At 36.6% G+C, this 24,558-nt stretch overlaps 1 protein-coding gene across 1 annotated transcript; it reads left to right on the top strand.

The window, feature by feature from the left end:
* The first annotated feature begins 7,390 nt into the window (after positions 1-7,390).
* eftud2 (elongation factor Tu GTP binding domain containing 2) lies at positions 7,391-18,045 on the top strand. The gene is made up of 28 exons (XM_052544698.1): positions 7,391-7,533; positions 7,991-8,103; positions 8,235-8,406; positions 8,496-8,574; positions 8,653-8,728; positions 8,863-8,928; positions 9,908-9,943; positions 10,025-10,115; positions 10,251-10,333; positions 10,481-10,647; positions 10,826-10,950; positions 11,038-11,101; positions 11,200-11,290; positions 11,408-11,543; positions 11,649-11,776; positions 12,301-12,494; positions 13,023-13,134; positions 13,225-13,365; positions 13,567-13,668; positions 13,758-13,840; positions 13,988-14,074; positions 14,448-14,574; positions 14,929-15,016; positions 15,533-15,651; positions 15,844-15,938; positions 16,102-16,255; positions 17,407-17,514; positions 17,613-18,045. Exons 2-28 carry the CDS (start codon positions 8,002-8,004, stop codon positions 17,706-17,708), a joined length of 2,922 nt encoding a protein of 973 aa, XP_052400658.1. The 5' UTR covers positions 7,391-7,533; positions 7,991-8,001; the 3' UTR covers positions 17,709-18,045.
* Positions 18,046-24,558: the final 6,513 nt, after the last annotated feature.

The following is a 24,558-nucleotide window of genomic DNA, read 5'->3' as shown; positions in this document are numbered from 1 at the left end:
CTGTCACTGGGGCAGTAACATTTCAAAAGGTACTTACAGTATATGTACCATTTATTGGTAAATAAGGTACAAAGATGTGTCTTTCAACTTTTGCACCTCCCCAGTGACAGCTGGATACCTTTTTCTGTAAGTATACTTTAAAAACAATTATCCATCAATATGCATAAACATTGTTGCACAGTATTTTTCCCCCCATTTCAAGATTTTTTTATACATTTTGAAACATTCTTGCTTTGTATTAAACTGTGTGTCTGCCTTCATTACCAAATTAACGTGTAACATCACCCACTTTCTTAAAGGTAAATTGTTAATAATGCTTTTAGTTAACTGACATAAATTCAGGTCACTTACATTAATGTTATTGCTATTAAACAAGGTTTCAAATAACCATTTGCTTAAATTTTTATTCACATCCACCTCCATTTTTAATCTTGTTACTGTGGATTCTAGCAATTTCTTTAAAGAATAACAGCAGAAAAAAGATGCTTTGCAATATCACGCTTCATTCCAGCCCACATTCAAATATCTATTCAATTTTTTTCCACTTCATGAGCAAATTTTTTGCTCTTTTAACAGACATTTAGAGTTTATTCCTATGGGATGTTCTGTAAAGCTTGTCTGAACTAGCAACAGTAAACAAGAAGGTGAAGCTTATTAGTAAAGGGTCAGTTGAGCCAGCTGTTTGCCTTTTCATGGGATCTTGTGTGATTTTACTGCATATCCTTTATATTTGTGCTTATCTAATACTCAAACACAACACATTGATGCCATAAAGACACAATTTTTTTGTTCACTGTGTGTTTCATCACCATAGCCCTGTCTGAGAAGTTCTCACACATTTCTTTTCAAAGATAAATGGAGTACAGTATGCATCACACAGGGAATGATATCAAATTTAAAGAGCACACAGACCCATTTACAATGTGAATTTGATAAATATCATATATACACACACCCAGTGATGCACTAAGCACGATCTACTTCGAGTAGAGAAGTGTGTGAGTGTGTGACCTCAAATGTGCTGTGCTGTTTCTCCACCTTCCTGTAAACTAGTTTGCACCTTGTTTGCCATTCATCTTTCTCTCCATCTTTCTGACAGACCTGCATTCTTCCTGCTTAATCAGAAGTAAAAAAAAATACACCTGCAGGAATTACAACTGAAAATGTGCAACATAAACGCAAAACACCTTGTGCAATAAAGTCTCTAACTTTCTTTCTCTCTACTAAAAATGAAGGTCATCTGTTTTAATACACTATACTTTTCAGCATCATTACTCCAGTGTTCAGTATCACACGATCCTTCAGAAATCATTCTAATAAGCTAATACTTGGTCTTCAAGAAACATTTCTTATCGTCATTGTTGAAAAACAGACACGTGTGTGTGTGTGTGTGTGTGTTTTTAGGAAAACTGAAAATTCTTCTGTACTTCTGTTTGGAAAATACACATCATAAATGATTTCCCTCTTAGTTCCAAAATACACAAAATAGCTTTATGTAATGCCTGAGTTTCACAAAAGAATTAAATATCAAGCAATAATTGAGCCTCTTGTTGTGTTTTCATTATGTAAATGGGGTTGACGAGCTCTTCTGCAATTTTCTCTTCTCTCGCTACCAACAATCAAGAGTCTCATCAACTACAGCACAGGGACCAGCTGCTGATTACCAGGTGTGTGTGTCCAGTACTGGAGTAGATACAGCACATACAGTATATGAATAATAAATCCTGATCCAGTAAATGGAGTGATTTGAGATATAGACCTAAATCTACTGTAGCCTATAATGTTAGAGATGAGGTTGTACTGACGACAGGCAGAAGCAACAAAAAATAAGCATGCAGCTGTAATGGAGCAGACATTAGTGTTTGATACAGAACAGAAGAGTGGAATTGCACACAGGGTAAAGTGTGTCGTTTTTTTTCACCGCTGCCCAGGTGTGCTGATCAAGATGAGTAATGAGAGAGTTAGTAGAGCAGCACCTCAGAGAATACTCTCACACACCATGCATACATGCAAACACGAAACTCAAAAGAGAATTATAAAACAAAATACAAGAAAGAGTATCAGCTATTTTTTTTTTCAGGAAATGGCAAATACTTTAATCAAGGTGTTTTATAATACATTGAAGAAAGTTCGCATATTTCATGGGAATTGAACCAGTGAACTTGGTATTGCAGCACCATCTCATAGCTGAGCTACAGTAACCTTGTTTGTCTGTTATGTCTGCTACAGTATTTCTAGGCCGCAATAAATTTCTTCTTTATGCCAGAGTATTTACACTCATGATACATGGTGTGTGCATTTGGCACCATCCTGCTTGCTTTTGTGACATCTGGAATCGAGCCTCTGGAAAATGGATCTCTTGCACCCAAGAGGTTTTGAGGTCTCCTCACTATTTCCTCAGATAGATTTTATATGGTACACATAAGCCTTGCTGCAAGCATGGGTGCTTCCTTCCTTACACATGTTTCAGCACCATCCCGTTCCAAAACCTCTGCATGGACAGATCGGGTGGAAAACGTCATCTGTTATTCCACCTGTGCACTTAGAATTATTCATTTCATCCGGAGATCTATTTGTGATGATATGAGGGTTCACATGCGATCACGTAAACACATATTATATTGCATGGATGATGTCATCACATAACAATAGTTTTATTAAGATACGCTGCTAATGTGTGGTAGATTTTAATACAGTATGAGAATAAAGTATAACCACTCATGCATATTTACCATGCCGTATCAAATAATGCTGATGACTACATGATAAATTCTGGTAAATTCATTAGCCTACACATGTTGCTGATTCATAAAGACATGCACTCATACAGAAGTGGGTTCTGTGAATTTCTTTCTTTCTCCTGCATTTTGTACGTGATGCAACATCATGGAAGAGATGATGTTCCGTTTGATTTTCTCAGAAACCATGGACAGTAAGGTGCTTTAAGCCTCACTGTGACCGGCTGCTATCATTAGAAACACTTCGGGCCTCATTCATGAAACACGATCAGAACAAATTTCAAATGTGTAGGCTTGTCTCTCTCTCTCTCTCTCTCTCTCTCTCTATCTCTCTCATCCTTCACTTTAAAATAAATCCTGTTAAATGTAAACTGGCAAGTATGTCAGAAATTCAATGGGGTGGCATTTTGGTGCCTGCATATTTTACAGAATAAATATTTTATTAGTTTGTATTTATTTAACTGCTACGAGTTAATATATCAACATTTCAATTACAAAAAAAAACAGCTCTGAATGTAGTTCATTGATAACCACGTGGAATATTACATGATTAATTAAAGTTAAAAACAATAACTAATGAATATACGATGCAGCAAGGCATTGCAAAGCTAATTTACCTTATCAAATATGATTAGTCACAAGTTTACTTTCAATTAAAAATGACAAGAATTTGAACAATTTTGACAAGGTTGTATTGTAAAAGTACATACAGTGTATTGTCTTGAAAATACTATACACTATTATTTTTTTCTGTTTTTGAAAGAAGTTTCTTATGCGCACCAAGGCTGCATTTACTTAATCAAAAATACAGTAAATCAGTAATGCTATTAAATATCATTAAAATTGAACATAACTGCTTCTATTTTAATGATGTAAAAAAATTAAAGGGGGGGTGAAATGCTAGTTTTCACTCAATATCCTGTTAATCTTGAGTACCTATAGAGTAGTACTGCATCCTTCATAACTCCAAAAATTCTTTAGTTTTATTATATTTATAAGAGAAAGATAGTCTGTACCATTTTTTCCCGGAAAAACACGAGCGGCTGGAGGCGTGACGTGTGGGCGGAGCTAAAGAATCACGAGCGCGAATAGGCTTTTGCGTTGAGAGCGTTTGGAAGCTGTGACATTACCGTGAGGAAAAAAACATCATCCAAAACAAACCATGGCTAACAATCAGATTCAGCGTGTATTTATGATCCAGAATCAGATCCAGAGGCTGAAATTGAACAAGAGCAGCATCAGCAACGACGTCTCTATGTGGTATGTACTGAAACTGTATATATTTGCTTAGCCTTTTTGGAAAATGACTAAGTTCCATTTTGTCGTCTTTTTTTTTTTTTTTTTTAAGCTGTACATGTGGAAAGTGCAGTTTGATGACAACATCGCATGTTGTTTACTTGATGTGCTTACGCGCCGATAGCTAAGTTAACAACACAGAGATATTTGAAGCAGTTTTACTCACCGCCTTGGAACAAAAATACTCCTTCAAACGTACAACTTAATTTTTGTAACTTTGTCCATGTTTAGCATGGGATTCCAACTCTTTAACAGTGTAAAAAACTCAGTATGCATGAAATAGCATTTCACCCCCCCCCCCCCCTTTAATGTATGCCTGCAAAGCTGAAATATGAGCCTTCAGAAATCACTCTAATCTGATGATCTGCTGCTCAAGAAACATAATCGGTGTTGAAAACAGGTTTGCTACTTAATTCTTTTGTGAAAACTGTTACATCTTTAAGATTCATCGATGAATAAAAAGTTCAAATGCATTTATTTGAAATCAAAGATTTTTTGGTATTATTTTGAATTGTCTTTACTGTATGTTTTCATCAATTAAATGCATCTGAATAAAAGTTTATTTTAGAAAAGTATCTTCCCAACCCCACATTTTTGAACAGTAGTGTTTATTTTCATTAACATAATAATACATTTTACTGTCTAAAAATATGCAATTTCACAGTAAAATTCCATTGTCATTAAATAAAATCTTATATATTCTGAAGAGTAATGATTTACTGTAAAATAAATTTTTTTTACATCTTTTCTCTCATTTCTCTTCTTATTCATCCTATTAATTAAACCCTACTGATAAAATGTTGTTTTCAGCAAGTGTTCGCTTCATGGCAATCATGTTTGATTTCACTTTTGTCTTTCTTTCTTCCACTATCTTCTCCTTGGCTTTCTTTTACACACATAAAATTTCACATTCAATTTTCTTTCAAGGTAAGAGTGTCTTTAGAGCCTGTTCTTGATATTTCATTTGGACTGATAAATAAAATGCCCTTCCTACGATAAACAAAGCCTTCTTCAAAGTGCTTTTGAGGCAACCATTTTAAAAGCACAGGAAATAGTGTGTCTTATATAAGCTCTTGTAAATGTTTGTGTCTCTGTAACTGTGTAACTCTGTGTGAGTTGTAACTATGCGTTTCCTCACTTCTCAGCACTGAATACAGTATATTAGCAGTGTAAAAACAACACTGTTCTATATTTCAGTTGTATTAAAGGGGTCATAAGCTGCCTTTTTTCATTTTGTACTGTTCTCTGAGAGCCACTTATAATGTTATCAAGTTTTTAAATCAAAAAATGTCATCTTTTAGAATAGGCTATTTTCTGTCCTGTTTTGACCCCTTATCAGAACGCTCTGTTTGAACAGATGTGGCAGATTGTCAGCTCTGAAGTAAACACCCACTGCTGTGATTGGTTAACAGTTGTGTGTGTTTGCCAGCCTACATTCTTCACAGATGGACACTGCTGTGATTTAGGTTTAAAGGGGTCATGAAGTGAGAAATCAAGATTTCCTTGATCTTTTGACATGTAACAGGTCAATGTACTATAAAAGCATACTGTAAGTTTCTTATTAATTCAAAAACAGCTTTTTTTTTTAAACCAAACTGACTTGTTTTTGAATGTGCCACTTTATGACGTAATAGTGTGACTAAACCCCGCCTCCGCAGGAGAAGATCAACGTCTGCTTCTACATCACTGCCTCTTTCGCTCCGCCCACCGATACTTGCCTGTAGTAGGAGGAGAGATTACAAGACACTGTGTAATGTAAGCTGTGAAAAATATTTGAATGGCCTTCATTGTGATCCTATCTAGATCGGAAGGCGAGCACTGTTGTGTCATGTCGCAAATCAATTTCTCTTTCCGTGTTGAAGAATAAGGTGTTGAGCGTTCGGCATGAATCTGCAGAGAGGCAGAACAGCATGATAGCAAATAACCAATTCTAAATTATTATGTTTTTTTTTTATGTCAAATCATACTAAAATTATCAGTGAACCACAGAGAACATTTTAAATTAATAGAAAATGCAGTTCATGACCCCTTTAAAACACAGAAATACTCAGTTAATGTCAAACTATCTGTAATAACAAACACTTACTCACACTGTGGTGCAACATTACAGTGGGATCCAATATAGTCACACTAGCATTTAGTTTCAATCTTTGTGAAAATCCTGTGTCGAATTGTACCTTGTTTATAAATTAATCCGAGTTCAAATGAAGTGAACAAAAGACCAAGTTCTTACTGACACGGTCTGGATCTTCATTAAAAATAAGATCCATCTGAAGGCATTGCAAAGACTGTGTTTTCCACGACTTAACACTGTACAGTGTCTTATTGTCTTCAGAGCCATCTTTAATATTTGCTTTCTGCATAGACTTGCATTTGTATCTCTCTTTATTAACACACAAATCAGTGGGCGGAGCTAAACAGTGAGAAGTAGAAGTTGATCTTCTGCGGAGAGGAGGGGTTTAGCCACACTGTGATGTCAAAAAGTGGCACATTCCAACCTGTCATTTTTGGCAGATTGGCTTAAGTAAAAGCTGTTTTAAGACTAACAAGAAAGTTTTGAGTTCTGAAACTTAAAGTATTTTTAAGGTTTTTAATTTGGTTTTTAAAGCACAATGACCACTTATATGTCAAAAGATCAAGGGAATTTAGATTTCTCAATTCATGACCCCTTTAGATTGGCCATTAATGTTGTTTATTGGAAGGTTGTTGTTTTTTTTACAATTGGAAAGTAACAGTGGATGTTGACCTCTGCAGTCCTGCCAATGTTCAAGTGCCACATGAGATCCCCGTATCAACAAATGGAGCCTGAGTCATACTTGGATATTGTAAACTATGTGGGACTGAAAATATTAGAGATGCCCAATGAGTGAAACACAAAGAGGAACAGGCACACAACTGCCATGGTGCCATCTTCTGCCAGTACATTTTATTATTTGACTTGCTGGATAATCTTGAGAGGATATGTCTTATTAATTGTGGAAAGAGGAATGTGCCATTGTTAATTAATTATATATGTCAAATATTTTAAATCTTGATAGCTGTATTTATTCTAAGAGTCTCTAATGACCTATGGTTTCTATTAGTATGTGTAAGAACATGTAAATTGAGTTTAATCAAAATTATATTGCAATTATTAAATAAAATGTATTAATCATATTCCATAATATGATAATAATAATAATAATCATATTTTTTTAAATGTAAGTACATTTGTGCTCCCCATGACTGAATGTTCTCATTAATTTCTAGATTTTATGCCACCTCGTAACAAGAGCAATGTATAGATTTTTAGCAGTTTCAGAATGTTTTTTCTTTTTTTACAAAATCCTTTTGTACCCGGGATTTGTTTTTCAAACGGGCAACGTGCGTGGCGACGGATGATGACGTCACCAACGTACGCCATACGTTGCTCTGAGTAAGGACCTCGCGGTGCATGGTTTGGACACAGCAAGAGGAACGACTTTAAAACAACAATAAAATCACAAACAGTCGCATACAGGTATACAATTCTTATACATAGTGCGTTAATACGCTGGAGAAAGAAATGAAAGATTTTTTAATGAGTCATTCATTCATATTCTGTCGTACGTTTGTAGCGCGTTTAACGTTAGATGTCTTAACGGCTTTCTTTGAGGCTTTTCTAAACCCTTACATTTTAGATATATTGTGATTGTCAGTAAGTTAGTAATATGATTGATCATCTTGCATATGCACGTTCTGCGTGTGTATTATTGGCTCTGAAAGATAAACTCATGGCTCTAGATTGGTAGTATTGTGCGCAATTAATTAATTAAAGAATCATGAGGAATTTTAAGTTTCAATATAACTTTTTTTTTGAAGTAGTCACGTTTTGTTTAGAGATTTTGGCTCTGCACGTTAATTGAACTAAATCCCATGTATGTTAATAACTTCACTGTAGTGGGTAAATGTAATTCCAATCTGTTTTGTTCCATCAGAGCTCGTCAACATGGAGACAGATCTTTATGATGAGTTCGGAAACTACATTGGACCGGAGCTGGACTCTGATGAAGATGAGGAAGTAGATGCAGAGGACCGGGATGCTGATGAGGTGCGTCCCAGATGTTTTATGACCTCTGTTCATTTGTGTATATTGCACAAGAAACCTGTAAATCACAAAAAAATATCTTGAAAGCTGCAGCAAATACAAGTGGGATCTGAGTGCAGTTTTTCTTATTACAGGCGGATGAGGATGATGATGATGAAGACCAGGCTGAGGCTGATGAGGAGGAGGGTGGTGGTGGTATGGAGGTGGTTCTGCATGAAGATAAAAAATATTATCCCACGGCTGAGGAAGTTTATGGTCCTGAGGTGGAGACTATCGTCCAAGAAGAAGATACACAGCCATTGACGGGTAACAGACATGCTGGAGGAATACTAGTTTATGCACTACATGCACACCCAATGCAAAATCAAATTTTCCTCAATTTATTTCCTCCTCAGAGCCCATCATCAAACCCGTGAAGATGAAGAAGTTTACTCTGATGGAGCAAGAGCTTCCCGTCACCGTCTATGACATGGAGTGAGTTCACTGTTGTGTAGTGTCCTTCTCTTCCTGTTTGTTTGAATTGCATATTGTTACATGCATGTCTGTCCGCAGGTTCCTCGCTGATTTGATGGACAGCTCAGAACTGATCAGAAATGTCACCTTGTGTGGACACTTACACCATGGCAAGGTAAAGGACACTGTCATGCTTGTTCAGTTTTATCTAATAAACGAAGGTGCATCATGTGTTGCTTTTCATGTGCGCTGAGTTTGATTTCATTAGTTTTGATTGCAAACTAAAATGCATTTGTTTTGTCCCTAAAGACTTGCTTTGTGGACTGCCTCATTGAACAGACACATCCTGAAATCCGTAAGAGAGATGACTCTGATGTAAGTATATATTCATTAAATATAAACAAAAGGTTTTTTTTGTTTATATTAAGAATATGAATATTAAAGGGATTCTCCACTCCAAAATGAAAATTTAGTCATTACCCACTTACCCCATGTTGTTCCAAACCTGTAAAAGCTTTGTTCGTCTTCAGAACACAATTTAAGATATTTTGCATGAAAACCGGGAGGCATGAGAGTGTCCCATAGACTGCCAAGTAAATAACACTGTAAAAGTACTGAAAAGTATGAAAGACGTCATTAGAATAGTTCATCTGCCATCAGTGATTCAACCGTAACATTATGAAGCGACGAGAATACTGTTTGTACATGAATAAAACAAAAATAACAACTTTATTCAACAATTCCTTTGTCAAGGATATGTAGAGACACAGAGGAGGAAACTGTTGACAAATTAATTGTTGAATGAAGTTGTTATTTTTGTTTTATTCACGTACAAACAGTATTCTCGTCGCTTCATAATGTTAAGATTGAAGCACTGATGGCAGATGGACTTTTCTGACGATGCTTTTTATACTTTTCTGGACCTTGACAATGTAATTTACTTGGCAGTCTACGGGACACTCTCAAGCCTCCCAGCTTTCATCCAAAAAATCTTTAATTGTGTTCTGAAGACAATTGAAGCTTTTACAGGTTTGGAGCGATATATGGTGGTAAGTGTTTGACGACATAATTTTCATTTTGGTGTGGAGTTTTCCTTTAATAAAATACTCCAGTGGTTTCAGTTGTTATACATTTATTTATTTTATTATGTTTTTAATAAGTATAAATGTGTGTGTGTTTATTTTTCTTTGTAATTTCTTCTGCCTTGTTGTATATATGTTTTTGTGTGTGGGGGAAGAACATACATCTACAGTTTTCACATGCAGCGAGGTGTTTTGCTGAACAGACTAGATAAGTGTTTTGCTCTACAGTAACACTGGATATGTTACAATATCGATCTTTTACTTTTTCACAGTTACGATACACAGATATCCTCTTCACAGAGCAAGAGGTAAGAAATCAACTAAATTGTGTGATTGTAAGCAAGTGCGTTCAGCATCTCATGTTTCAAATTTTTGTGTTTTCTCAAAAGAGGGGAGTTGGCATCAAGAGTACACCTGTAACCATGGTGCTGCCTGACTCTCGGGGCAAATCCTACCTCTTCAACATCATGGACACGCCAGGTACTTCCTGCCCTCTTTCACTCTTCCCTGTGCTCATCTTTTCACACATTAAAAAACTAAAAAACTTAGAAAAAACTACAAGTACATAATGTGCTGTGCAGAAGCAGGAGATTTATCTCTTGAACCCGTCCTCAGGTCATGTGAATTTCTCTGATGAGGTGACATCATCAGTCAGACTGTCTGACGGCATTGTGCTTTTTATCGATGCTGCTGAGGGGGTGAGTGCACACATATTTTGGCTATTATTATGTAGTTGTCATCATAATGCACTGTCATATAAATCATCATGTTTTTGTGAGCTTATATTGTATTTGTCAAATTAACTTAGTTATGTAATGTAAGTTTAAACTTTTGAATGTGTTCAGGTGATGCTAAACACTGAGCGACTGATCAAGCATGCAGTGCAGGAGAAGTTGGCCATCACTATCTGTATTAATAAAGTGGATCGTCTGATTGTGGAGCTGAAGCTGCCCCCTACTGATGCCTACTACAAACTGCGCCACATTGTGGATGAGGTCAACGGCTTGCTGAGGTACCCAACGATTTTTACAGGAAGATGTTTTTGTAGATACTATACGCTGTTGAAACAAATCCTGGAACTACTATTTGTCTTTTACTTGATTGTATTTTTAATTTTACTTTGTTTTTTACCAAGCAATTTGAAGTTCCAAAGGATAAATATCTCTTTTTTTTATTTTTTTCCCTGGCAGCACATACTCCACAGATGAGTCTCTGATTGTGTCTCCCCTGTTGGGGAACGTGTGTTTCGCTTCCTCACAATACAGCATCTGCTTCACTCTTGGCTCCTTTGCCAAGATCTATTCAGACACTTATGGTGAGCAACGCAAACACAAAAATATTGTTCAAATGCATCCTCGATGCTTCTGTCGGAAAACTTGTTTTACTCTCAATTGTTTTCCAGGCGACATCAACTACATGGAGTTTGCCAAAAGACTGTGGGGAGACATTTACTTCAACCCTAAAACGTAAGAATCTAAAGCTAATTTTATTTTGACGGACAATTTGCCTAAATGCTGTGTTTTTTGGTTCTTGATTGTAAATTGTCTTGTTCTGTGCCTGTCAGGAGGAAATTCACAAAGAAAGCCCCCAACAGCAACTCTCAGCGCAGCTTTGTTGAATTCGTTCTGGAGCCGCTGTACAAGATTCTTTCTCAGGTGAGAAATACACCCAGGTTCACTTTACTTGGGTAAAATGAATGCTGATTCAGGCAGACATAGGCAGTTAAACACACACTAATGCCTGGGGTGTTTAACTGTGGTGTGTGTCTGTAGGTGGTGGGGGATGTGGATACGTCTCTGCCTCGTGTCTTGGATGAGCTCGGCATTCACCTCACTAAAGAGGAGTTGAAGCTAAACATCAGACCTCTGCTGCGCCTTGTGTGTAACCGCTTTTTTGGAGAGTTTACAGGCAAGTCTCATTTTTGTTTTTGTGCTGTTGTGTTGGTGCAGTAAACTATAATTCTTGCACACGTGTGAGCTTTGTTCGGTCTAATATTATGTGCTAATTCAACAGGCTTTGTGGACATGTGCGTGCAACACATACCATCTCCTCAGGGTGGTGCCAAAGCCAAGATAGAGCACAGCTACACGGGTGGACTGGACTCGGACCTCGGAGAGACAATGTCTGAGTGTGACCCTGATGTAAGTGTGGGATCTGCAGAGAATGATGCAGATTTGTTTTTGTTTATTTCTTCAGAAAAAAACCTTACTGACTCCAAATTTAAATGGTAGTGTATATTTGATAATAATTTGGAACAAAATATGAATGGAAATGGAAGTCGTGGTCGTTGGGGATGCTACTGTAGTTCTTTTTTTAGGTAAACTGTAATAAATAATTTGTGGTTTAGAGCATGCAGACAAAACTGTGTGGCAGATGCTTTATGTCTGGGAGCGACAGCGTGTCAGACAGTTCTGGGAGTAGTCAATCATTTTAATGACAGGCTTTGGCTCCAGTGTTTCAGAATGACCAGAGCGAAATGTTTTCTTTTCTTCTCTAAGTGAATTATTCTATTGCATTACTTTATGCAATGTCACATGACTTTTCCTTATGTGCGATTTAGAATTGATCTGGTAAATATAGTTAATGCACATGTTGTCTTAGCAAATGAAAGCCTAAAAATGAAAATATCAGGCCCAAAGAAGTAAACTCTTTGATATTTTCTTAGGGTCCACTGATGTGCCACACCACTAAGATGTACAGCACAGATGACGGGGTTCAGTTCCACGCGTTCGGTCGAGTCCTGAGTGGAACCCTGCAGGCGGGACAGCCGGTGAAGGTTCTGGGAGAGAACTACAGCCTGGAGGATGAGGAGGACTCTCAGATCTGCACGATCGGACGTCTGTGGATTTCTGTGGCTAGGTGACCGTCACACCTCTTTCTGATCATTCTGCTAGCATTATTAGTCCATGGTCCCACATTTTTCACACCAATATTTGAAGGCCCGCCCTATGTGTTTTCTAGTTGTTCAGGATTTAATGATAAGGATCTTTTAAATATGCATTTAGCGTGTACCCCATAAGAAATTTAGCTTTAGCTAGCTTTGCATAGCTAGCAACAAAGTATATTCATTATAAAAATGCCCAATTTGCTTCTAGAAGCCACACTTTAAAAATTAGGGGTTTTCAAAACTGTTATTATTTTAATGACTGTATGCCATCTTGAGGCCCAAAGATACAAATAAAAGATTATTGGAGACTGTATTACAAAAAAAAAATCATATACTTCAAAATTTCACACTTATTTCAGTTCATTACTTGTTGTTTCTTTGTAATTATTTGTAAAAAGTTTACTATATTTGAGTGAAAACTGCTTTAAAGTAATCACACATGAGTATCTTTTTCCCCACGGTAGTCTTTGTAAATGTTATGGTGAATGTGTTTATGCCAGGTATCAGATTGAAGTGAATCGTGTCCCTGCTGGTAACTGGGTGTTGATCGAAGGGTGCGACCAGCCAATTGTCAAAACAGCCACAATCACAGAGCCCCGTGGAAATGAAGAGGTGGGAAAGAGAGAGAGATTTATTTGAAACAAAGCAGTAATAATTAATAAAACGCTTGAAGTTGAATGTTCTTTGTATTGGTGTGTGTAGGCTCAGATCTTCAGGCCGTTGAAGTTTAACACCGCATCAGTGATAAAAATTGCTGTGGAGCCAGTCAATCCCTCAGAACTGCCCAAGATGTTGGATGGACTCAGAAAAGTCAACAAGAGTTATCCATCACTCACAACAAAGGTAACATTTCCTAGAACAACCTACGATACCAGTATTGCTTTAAAACCATATTTGCCTCATGTTTTAAGCCTCTGGACCAAACCGAATATCACATATACTTGCAGTGGCAATCGGCAGGGTTACTTTGACATTTTCAGGATTCATAACTAAGATGTATTACTGACTTGTTTGTTATTAATCTGTGCTGATTTGTGTGTTCAGGTGGAGGAGTCAGGTGAACATGTGATTCTTGGTACAGGTGAGCTGTACCTGGACTGTGTAATGCACGACCTGAGGAAGATGTACTCTGAGATCGATATCAAGGTGCTCTTTTGCTGTCATAGAATTTTCTTTCCTCTCTTTTTACCTATGCTTTTTTTTTAATGTGATTTCTCTTTGATCTCTAACAACAGGTGGCTGATCCAGTGGTGACCTTCTGTGAGACTGTGGTAGAGACGTCCTCCCTGAAGTGTTTTGCGGAAACGCCCAATAAAAAGTAAGGAACAAACTAACACCACCATTTAGAATCCCAGTTCTGATTAATTTTATATTTATTTATTTTTAAGGTACCTGTAAAAGTCTTGACATGCATCAGTGTTTGTATATGTATGTGTGATTTGTCATTGTGTATGTGATTTGGAAGGAATAAGATTACCATGATTGCTGAGCCATTGGAGAAGGGTCTGGCGGAAGACATTGAGAACGAGGTGGTGCAGATCACATGGAACAGGTAAAAACATGTCAGAGCTGTAGAGGACATATGGGTTATATAGAACACAAAGATGTCTTTCTTAATATTTAAAATTAAGATGCATAACTGTTTTCAACACTGATAATAAATGTTTCTTTAGCACCAAGTCAGCACCTACATTTTTCATAGTACTGTTTACTGTTTTAATTGTATGAATTTACTCAATTGATCAAATAAATGCAGCCTCGGCGAGCATAAGAAACTTCTTTCAAAAATATTAAAATAATTTACCGCCCACAAACCTTGAAGTGGAAGTCTTTGTGCTGCAGTTCAACTTACAAGATCTACTGTTTCACCCATAATCTGTTAACTATCTTAAAACCAATTAATGCGTCTTTTTTTCTCTCTGTAGAAAGAAGTTGGGAGAGTTTTTCCAGACAAAGTATGACTGGGATTTGCTGGCAGCTCGTTCAATTTGGGCTTTTGGACCTGACACAACCGGGCCCAATATTTTAGTAGATGACACTCTGCCCTCTGAGGTAATGAGCTGACATTAATCATGCTCTGCAAGATTCATTTATATTCATTTAATCATCGTAATCTTTTTTTTTTCTCCTAATTATATTCAGGTGTAATTGGGTAGTGAATTAATTTAGAATACCTTCATCTCTCCTCTGACTGTGTTGATAAATAAATGGGGAAATAGTGCCTTTGGCCACTTGAATGTAGATGTGCGTGTTAAAATCTTTTGGCATGGATGTGTTGGACTGTGTTTTTCCAAGCAATCAGAGAAAAAAATCAAGAACTTGTCGATTTTTTGTGAGAGGTCATGGACTGGCATGCTTGTTGACAGCTAAATAACAATCTGTTTTCGTTCTCTGTGTGTGTTGTAGGTAGATAAAGCTCTTCTCGGCTCAGTGAAGGACAGCATTGTACAGGGCTTCCAGTGGGGCACACGCGAGGGTCCTTTGTGTGATGAACGTAAGACATTGCATAACATTTAAATCAGAGGTTTCAATGGTTACGAAAACATAACGGTCTAAAAAAAAAGCACCAAACTTTCATTAGGAATTAAATTCGGAATGTTCTATATATTGGTATCAGCTGATATTTGAGATATATATTAGCTAATATTGTGTATATATTTACATTTAGTTTTCCTTTGATGTCATTGCACACTCCTGTAAAGTTAATGTTTAAAAACACAAATAATTTAATAGCTCTGTTAATTGTGTGATCTTTGTATCAGTTCATGTCATCTGAATATACGTTTTTCTTAACATACATTAAAACTGTTGTGATGTCTACTTACGCTTTTGTTACATTTTCTTTCATTAATGTTTTTACACTCTCTTTTTGACCCCCAAAATTGAAAAGGCTGGTATTGCTGCTGTCTCTAAGTTTTTCATATGTAAATGACCTTTTCGTAATTGGCATTTTGGTGTTTCTGTTTTTACTAAATAACAAATATATCGGCTGGTCATTCCCTGCATTCAGCAATCCGCAACGTGAAGTTTAAGATCCTGGACGCAGTGATCGCACAGGAGCCGCTGCACAGAGGAGGAGGACAGGTCATCCCTACAGCTCGCAGAGTCGTCTACTCGGCCTTCCTGATGGTAATTTATCCTGCCATCGCTTCCCCATCTTCCTCTGCCTAATCATTGTTTCCATTAGTCTTATTGGACTGTTTCATTCAATTACGTGATCCATTAACTCAGTTCACTAGATTATGTTGATTATTGTAATTGGTTTTCTCACTTGCCCTCCCTCTCTTTTTTCTTTGCTTTGTGATTGGTTGCTTTCTGTAGGCCACGCCCAGGCTGATGGAGCCCTATTACTTTGTGGAGGTTCAGGCCCCTGCTGACTGCGTTTCTGCTGTGTACACGGTGCTGGCGCGCAGGAGGTACAGTACACCCAAACATAATGAAGACATTGCTGACTCCTCGTCTGTTAACACACACACACTCACATTAAACAGATTGTTGCTCAAGTCAGCAGGTCTCTAACAAAGACAGTCTTCTTTTAGAACGAGCCTCTGACTGATCTCTTGTCTCTGTGTCCCGTAGAGGTCATGTGACGCAGGATGCTCCAATCCCTGGCTCTCCTCTCTACGCCATCAAGGCTTTCATTCCCGCTATTGACTCGTTTGGCTTTGAAACTGATCTCCGCACACACACGCAGGGCCAGGCCTTCGCACTCAGTGTGTTCCACCACTGGCAGGTACAGACTCGCTCGTTACTTACGTGCGTTTAAATGAATGTAAGGAGCATCATGTGGAAGTGAACCTCACAAAACCTGTCAACAACATGCCAGGTCACGTTTCACCCAATGAAACAAAATTTAGATAAGAAATCATACATTCCTTTAGCAAAATTAGATTTTTTAATTTTAAAATATTTGAATCTGTGATTATTTATTTATTTATTTATTTTTACATTTTTATGGCATTTAAGTAAAACAGTAGTTTGAGGATTTATATATGAGGAAATTATATTTACATTAATTTGCTGAATTATCATTAAGTACTATAATTTATAAATTATTAAAATTATACTTATTTATGCTGATTTATTTATTTATTTATTGTACTACAGTATTTTAAATGGGAGAAAATGAGATTCACCATTGTAAATTAATAATAGAGAATTTGGTTAAACTGAAGCCTATTTCTAGGGCCATTATGCTATTTTTTATTGTGACATTTTAAGGCAATTCATGAAACGGTAATCTCAATATTTAAGTATTTAAATTATATTAATTAATTGTTGTTATTGTTAATGTATGGATTATTCAAAAATGTATTACAGTATTTTTACTGTAAGAACCAAATGAGATTTAACATTCCAATTTAATAATAGGAAATTGCTAAAATAATTTTGAATTGGTGAATTTAAAAAGTGAGAATGTGATGATGAAAATATAGAGCGTATTTAGACACAATAGTATTTGTTGTATGTTAATGTTTGCTGCTTCAAATAATAATAAAAAAAAATCATTATTGCAGTGTTTCAACCAAGAGAATCTAATAAGAATCACTTTCAATTAAAAATATATGCTAATAAGAAGTTTCACAAAGATAATGTAAAGATGCAAGTAGTAGTAATTAAACATAGGCTTTGTTTTATTCATTGGGGAAAATGTGAGTTGTGTAAGATTTCACCCGTGTGTGTGTGTGTGGAGTTGTTCTTATGTGTTTGATGTTGAGTAGCAGAAAATTGAGTCAGCAGCAGCTTATCTTGGGCCCCTTTGCTTTTAACACTGTTTCTCTCTCTCTGTGTGTGTGTGTGTGTGTGTGTGTGTGTATGTTTGTCACATGGTATTAGATTTTCGCCACTGTCCTGTGTAATTATTGTCTCTGTCCCTCACTCTAGATTGTTCCGGGTGATCCTCTGGACAAGAGCATTGTGATTCGTCCTCTAGAGCCTCAGCCGGCCCCTCATCTGGCCAGAGAGTTTATGATCAAAACCCGCAGGCGCAAAGTAAGACACGCTTGATGTCCCTGTAAAGTTAAACAACTTGTTTAGTTTGAATATGCATCATATATCATCATCATAATCATGTCTCTCTGTTTCTCCAGGGCTTGAGCGAGGACGTCAGTATCAGCAAGTTCTTCGACGACCCTATGTTGTTGGAGCTGGCCAAACAAGATGTGGTGCTCAACTACCCGATGTGATATGACAAACGAACTTAACTCATCCCATCATTCCCCTTCAGCTTCACCAGACTTGCCCCCATTACAAATCAGTCCAGTTCTGTATGATGGAAATGTAAAGTGCTAGAAATATCGACACCGATTACTGTTGCTGTTAATGCAGACCTTCCTAAATTAACCTGGGACCGACCAGAGCTCCCTTATAATTTTGTTCTTTGTTTATTTTTATATATGACAAGTGTTTTGTAGTGTAAGGTGATGTGAAGAACGGGCAAGTCTTTTTTTCAAGAAGGTTTTTTGAAATGTCTTTTAAAACGTACATTTATATAAGTGTGATTAAAATCCTTTGGCCTGTGAATCTGTGTTTGAGCTCATTATGGATGTATTCTTTATGATATACGTGAAGGTGATAGCCATTCTGCTTCTCAAAGCTTGAGGACTCTTTGATGTCAAGGCAAAGGTGGTTTTGACATGCAATATGAAAGTATGCTCAAACTTTGGAAGAGAATATTCAGGGCAGGGCAAACTTCAAAAACGTTTGCTGAATGCAGAATAAAACTGAAGAACATGGAAAGGGCAGGAGACGCGCTGCATACATGCAGGTAAAAACAGATCCATCTAATGTGCAGAGGCAGAGCTAAGGAAGGTGGACATAAGTGAAGGGCATTCAACAGACACGAGTCTGACATTTAAGTGAATGTCGCAGATGCCTGTCTTTGTGCTTTACCTTTTTCTTAAAAAGAAAAAAATAGATAAATATTTTGTATTCACATTAAATGAACTTCAGTTTTACATTTAAAGTAACCTAAACCAGAAGCTAATAAATATTGGAGTAAAGTTGGGAAATGTAAGTCATACAAAACTACATGAAAGTAAATGGTAGCTAAATTGTTATAAAAAAAAAAAAAAAAAACTAAAGCAAGTAAAGAATTTCTTAAAAATGGAAACGGAAGAACGTAATATGAAACCACATAAAAGTGAGCAAATGATTACTAACATAGCATTTTTTTTATAAACTATCCCTATAATTATACTGAAACAAAAATAATATTAGAATGATTAAAAAGTGTTTAAAAGTATATAAACAAAAAAAAAACCTTTTTCAAATAAACTATGAAAATATTTTTATAACTTTAATGACATTGCTTATATTTTCTGAAAAGTATCTAATCAAAGTCGTGCTGAAGTTTCCGTGTGTCTGAGGGAATCATAATTTTAATTCAGAGGCGGAGTGTTTGTACACTTATATCTGTGAGTAACATGATGATGAATAATCAGTTCGGACTACATTGCTGATTCCCTGCATGAATAATGTGTGTGATGTGAATATGTGAAATGGTTGTGGCAGCATGAGTGACAGGCTTTCATACACTGCACACACCACTTGCATAATAAAACATATCGGTCAACACTTAAGGCTATACATGATGCTCCTGTGGAAAGTACTTTGGTCCTCAGCTAAGATTGTCTGGCAGCTCTAAGGTGGTCTTATCACTGAAAATCAAACCTGCCTGTCAAGGGAAAAGATAATAACGAGAGAACCGAGAGGAAAGGATTGGATACCAGGGTCACTTTCTAGCAGGGTGAATGGTGAATGATATTCTGACTTAAAGTCTTCTCCGAAGGTCTTGGCTTACTGGTGTGTTTGTTCTATATTTAGCAACGATTTTCAAATAGTGCTCAAAGGTTATGTGTGAATGTGTGTGTTAGTGTGTGTTTCAGCACATTTCACATTCGCTGCCATCAGACCAGATGCCTTGGGCTGCACACGGTCAACACTGCATGTGCACACACATATTCTGCCTCGGAGTCAGAAAACTGTCATAATACAATTGCATTATGAGTCAGAAATCTTGTAATACACACTTCAGGATTGTCACAGCACCAAAAGATGTGCATGCAGCTTATTTCTAAGTTCTAAGCCAAACACTGACATTGACCTTGACTCCAGAAGAAGATTTTGCTTTTGATCATGGTTTATAAGGCAACTTTCCTTGTATCTCCAGACGTTTTAATCCATCCAATGAAATATAATTTAGATGTTATGTCTTGTACATTTATTGGCTACTCGAGTGTCACCCTTGCTCTATCCCAACGAATCAAAAATGACATATTGAGTATGTTTTTGTCCATCTTGTCAAGTGCTATACAAGCCTTTGGTTTAAATGTTCATGAAGGAATATTTTTAGACTTTCATGGTACCATCTTAAAAGAATACTTAACCCAAAAATTTAAATTCTGTCATTGTTTACTCAACGTTATTTTGTTCCAAACCTTTATGTTGTGTATAAGTGCAGTAGTGATGAGCTACGATTACTGTACTTTTATTTGCTTTTTGCCATTTTTGGAGCTCAACAACCCCTGGTTTCCATTTAGTTTTATCGAATTGGAAAAAGCAACATTATGTTACCCTGGTTCCCACAGCAAAAACCCAACAGGAATTTTTCATTGGCTTTTTGGATTATTGTAGAAAATAAGCTTTGTGACTAACCAAAGTTTATGATTCTGATCAGTTTTGTTCATCATGATAATCTTCATAATTAAACAAATAATTGAAACCTAAATTAATTGGCAGAAGTAAAAAGCTAAACGTAGGCTATAAACATACTACAGCATTATTACGTTACCTCCATTAAGCTTCAGACAACTCTTGCAGTCTTTATTAAATGAAGAAAAAAACCCCTGTAATTTTGAGAACAGTTTGCAAGAGTGTGATTATAAACACATTGATAATGTAAAAAAAAAGCAGACTAGTGAGAAGTTTTCCTGTTTCTCAGTTAGCAATCACCTTTTTCAAAACAAGTGAAAGCTTAAAAAAATCACAAGTTTCCGTTACTCATACAAATATTTTGACCTTGTGTTTACCACAGACTTTATTTCAAGCATTGTACCAAAAAAAATAAAAAATTAAAAAATTAAAAAACATATTTATTGAAGCAGGTCACGACACCACATGAGGGCAGCGTTTCTCACAGTAATATAAGAGACATTAACAGAACATGCTTTGTTTATAATATTTACTGCATGTACTGCCTGTACTCACGAAACCACATTATGTTGCATGTTTAATTCATCATCTCAATAACAGAAAAAAGTTGGTTATTTTGTAAAAAAAAATAATAATAAAAAAATTGTAACGTTTTGGTCAAATGTTGTATAAAATTGTATAATATTGGTATTTTTTTTATCCTATAAAATAATGAATGATAGTACTTTTACATTACTCATCATAGAAATTGAGGAAAATATGCAGAAAATAAAATGTATTACAATAATAGTAAGATTTGTATTACATATGCTTTCCTGGATATAGCCGTGCAGTCAGTGCAATGACTTAAACACATTCATGAGACTCCCACTCCACGGCAGCAGGGAGAGAATCAGGGTCAAAAAGAAATGGAGAAAGAGATCAAGCTAATGTACCTTCTACAGTAGACTGAGAGGAAGAGTGGATAGAGTTTTCCTGATCCTGAAAATACTAGGCTAGATAAATCTCAGGGGAATTTTAGAGTTAAGCTCAAGTTTGCTCATTTGTCAAAAAAAAAAAAAAAAACACTGCCATAAATCTTAATCTTTCCAAAAAAACCTCTTGAAGCATCAATAGGATGGAAAGTCAGAACAGCTTTTCTTATACAGTAACAGTCTAAGAAACATTAATGTTTGACAGAAGTGATGTAAAAAAGGGAAAGTTAAGAGGCAGAGTTGCCCATTAGGTAAAGGCAGGGGACCGCCTTGTGCTCCCCAAAGCCAAGGGCCCCGTAAAATGCTTTTCACAAATGAGATGCCTATTAAACGCGGACATGCGGACAGATGCTGTTTAAGGTGTTTATTACCACCACAACAGTCAGTGTGTCCACACTGAACGTGCTTCTTGTGTATCCTTGTAGCAAATGAAAATATAATCTGATGCATCTGAAGCTGTTATTAAATATTGAGCAAAAGTTAATATTATGTTTATTGTTTGAACTGCCGCTTACTCATTTATTGTCAGTTTCATTTAAATTTGTAGTTAATAAAAATAAATGTATTTTAACCCTTGTGCATTGTTCAAATTCACTACCCTTTCGAGTTGTTCGTGGATGAAAACATCCACTCAATTAAACTGCTGTAAAAATGTATCCGATTCATATTTTTTTCAATTTTTTTTTGCACAAATCTGTTAATCAACTTCAGTCCTGATTAAAACTACCAAATGTTTAAAAAAAACTCCAAGAATGTAACTCTTTAATTGCCAAGTTCATAAATGATGTCACTGATTTGGGGGAAAAAACACACAAAATGACTTATTTTCAATATAAAAGTAATTGTGGCTGGATTTTTTTTTTTTACTTTTTATAACAGTCTTGGGCATGTCAAAGATTAGTAACAACATTGGCTTTGATGCATTGTTAGTTTTTGTGCAGCATTAGATTAAAAACTTTTCTCCCTAATTAGTTGTTGGTGGCTGTTTTTGCCCCATTGACTTCCATTATAATGACATTTTTTTATTGCAAAGCCATGAAACCATATAATCAAGTTTCTACAATATTTAATGCTGGCTTATCAGTGGTGACTGTCAAGTTTATATGGCAGAAATGTATGGAAAAATCAATTAAAGATGTAATCAAACAGACCATGAACACTATTAACAGCAATTATTATATGATGCAATCAAACTTATAAAAAAGTTTGCGAAAAAACTCTACCTTCTTAAGTGGACTTTACCATCACATAATGAGCTCGACAGATTCAAGCGGACGACTTCACATTGCTTCCATATGCAGTTTTGACTACCACATTTCTATTTACGATCATTCTTGTAGCACGTGAAGGCAGCATCAGTGAAAACAGGCAGAGATGATGGTAGCTTTAGCAACATTAGCATTTATTTTGTTTTTGTGAAAACATTTATCTCATCTGTAAATCACTTACTATTTTGTGGTCTACAACATGAAAGAAAGCTATAATAACATGGACATTAAAAATGTAGAAACACTGGACACATCTGTGAGACACCATTGTGCAGCAGCAAACATCACAACAACAAAAAATAAATATCAAGATTGATCTACATAAATGTGTGTAAATATATAGGGCCCCATTCCTATATTTTGCCTGGGGCCCCAAATCACTAAATCTGCCTCTGGGAAAGTTGATCCTAAACACACTGGAGAGGGACTGCTAAACTTTGTAGCAACAGGTTTATGTTTGAGAGGAATTCAAAGAAAACATGATACTGTTAAAATATTGGTTATGATGACTACAGTATCATGATACTGAATGACATTTTGTCATAATTTGACTTGGAAATGTTTTAGATCTCAAACTCTGGCATTTTGCATTCACAATGGAGAAAAAAGGTTATTGTTACGAGTTGTGACTGTTCCGATCATTTGTTAAATCACATTGACTGACTGATTGATTGGACTGATTTGATGTGACATTGTCACCATCTTGATCCGACAGCTCAGTGTTGCCCCTCTACCTACTACTCTTCTCCTTTTCTACAAGTTGGAGTGAGAAGACACCAGGGATTTACTGGCAGACACCACAAGATGATTTGACAAACAGACATATTGGAGCTAACACTTTGTGTCACTTCAGGCTGTTTTTGAGCACCATATGCTGAAAACCCTGCTCTACAACAAAATCACCCAGAGTACCTCCCAGTCAAAATATGGAAACAATTTAATAGGATCCATGCCAACCTAGCAACCATGATTATTTAATGCTCCTGGACTTTAACCAACCTAAGCCATGCATGTCATCATTTGACAAGTGAGAAAGGGAGAAAGAGAACACAAAGAAAACAGGAAGAGAGAGAGATGCCTCTGGTTAGGAGGAAACCCCATTTCCAATGTCACTGTGTGTAAGATGTCACATGTCAGCCTGTGCACCTGAACCAGTCAGCCTGTCAAAGGTCCTGTCATAGTGCCTGCATGTCAGCTGAAAGCAGATGGAGAGGTTACAATGGCTCGTTCAGACGGTTTCAGGGTAAGAACGATCAGCTCTTTGTCGATGAGAATACTGTGCTGGGTAGTTTTGCTTAATTAAGTTGAAGGGGTGATGTGAATAAGACTTCAGCTTTAATAAGCAATAAGTTATCTAATAAATGAGTGTAGGAAGCAATCATAAAAAATTAAATTAAGTTTCTTTTCTGTTTAAAAGTGAAAAACCAATCCAATGTCCCACGTTTTTCTTTATTTTCTCTTATATTTCACTACAGATATTCTTAAAAATACTGATAAAACGTTCTATTTCTTGACCTATACATTTTATATCTAAATAAATGTTAAGGTATCCAAATATTTATAAAACAAAATAGCTGAACAGTAAGTTAGAACAATGGCTTTTCATGCCTAAATAAAATCATGCATGAGTTCTCGCGCGAGCGCGCAAGTCAATCATCCTTCACCTTGTCAGAAAGTCCTTTCATCAGTGTGCAACTGTCCATCAGGCTTCCCCTTCGGTGTTGTTAATACGGCGTAGCATCCCTCAGACAAGGTCGTGCACTTTCGCCTTTCCCCATGATAAACAACCAATAAAGTAACTTGGGTGAACCGTACGTGGAAGCAGTCATTGTTTCCTAACCTCCCCACGAGCACGGAGACGAGGCGCGGACACAGCTTGAAATCGTAGCCATTTAGTGTTGACAGTTAGTAGGCAGTATAGTTCACAGGTTTTCACTGCAATGGGCGACTTTAGGCGCGGGATTGAAAATGACACCGCGAGCGCGCGACAATATTTCGCCAGTTAAATACTGGCACGAGACGATCTCGCGCAAGACGCGCCGAAAACGAATTCAGCGGGCAGTGCGTATCGGCAATGATTTCTTCGTAATGACTGAATTTATCAAGCTGTGTTTAGTCAGACTGCCCGCAAACATTAACAG

Source organism: Carassius gibelio, chromosome A3 (genome assembly GCF_023724105.1).
Source record: "Carassius gibelio isolate Cgi1373 ecotype wild population from Czech Republic chromosome A3, carGib1.2-hapl.c, whole genome shotgun sequence".
NCBI lineage: Eukaryota > Metazoa > Chordata > Actinopteri > Cypriniformes > Cyprinidae > Carassius > Carassius gibelio.
The sequence above is the reverse complement of the archived record's forward strand: the minus strand, read 5'-3'. Positions and strand labels throughout refer to the sequence as shown.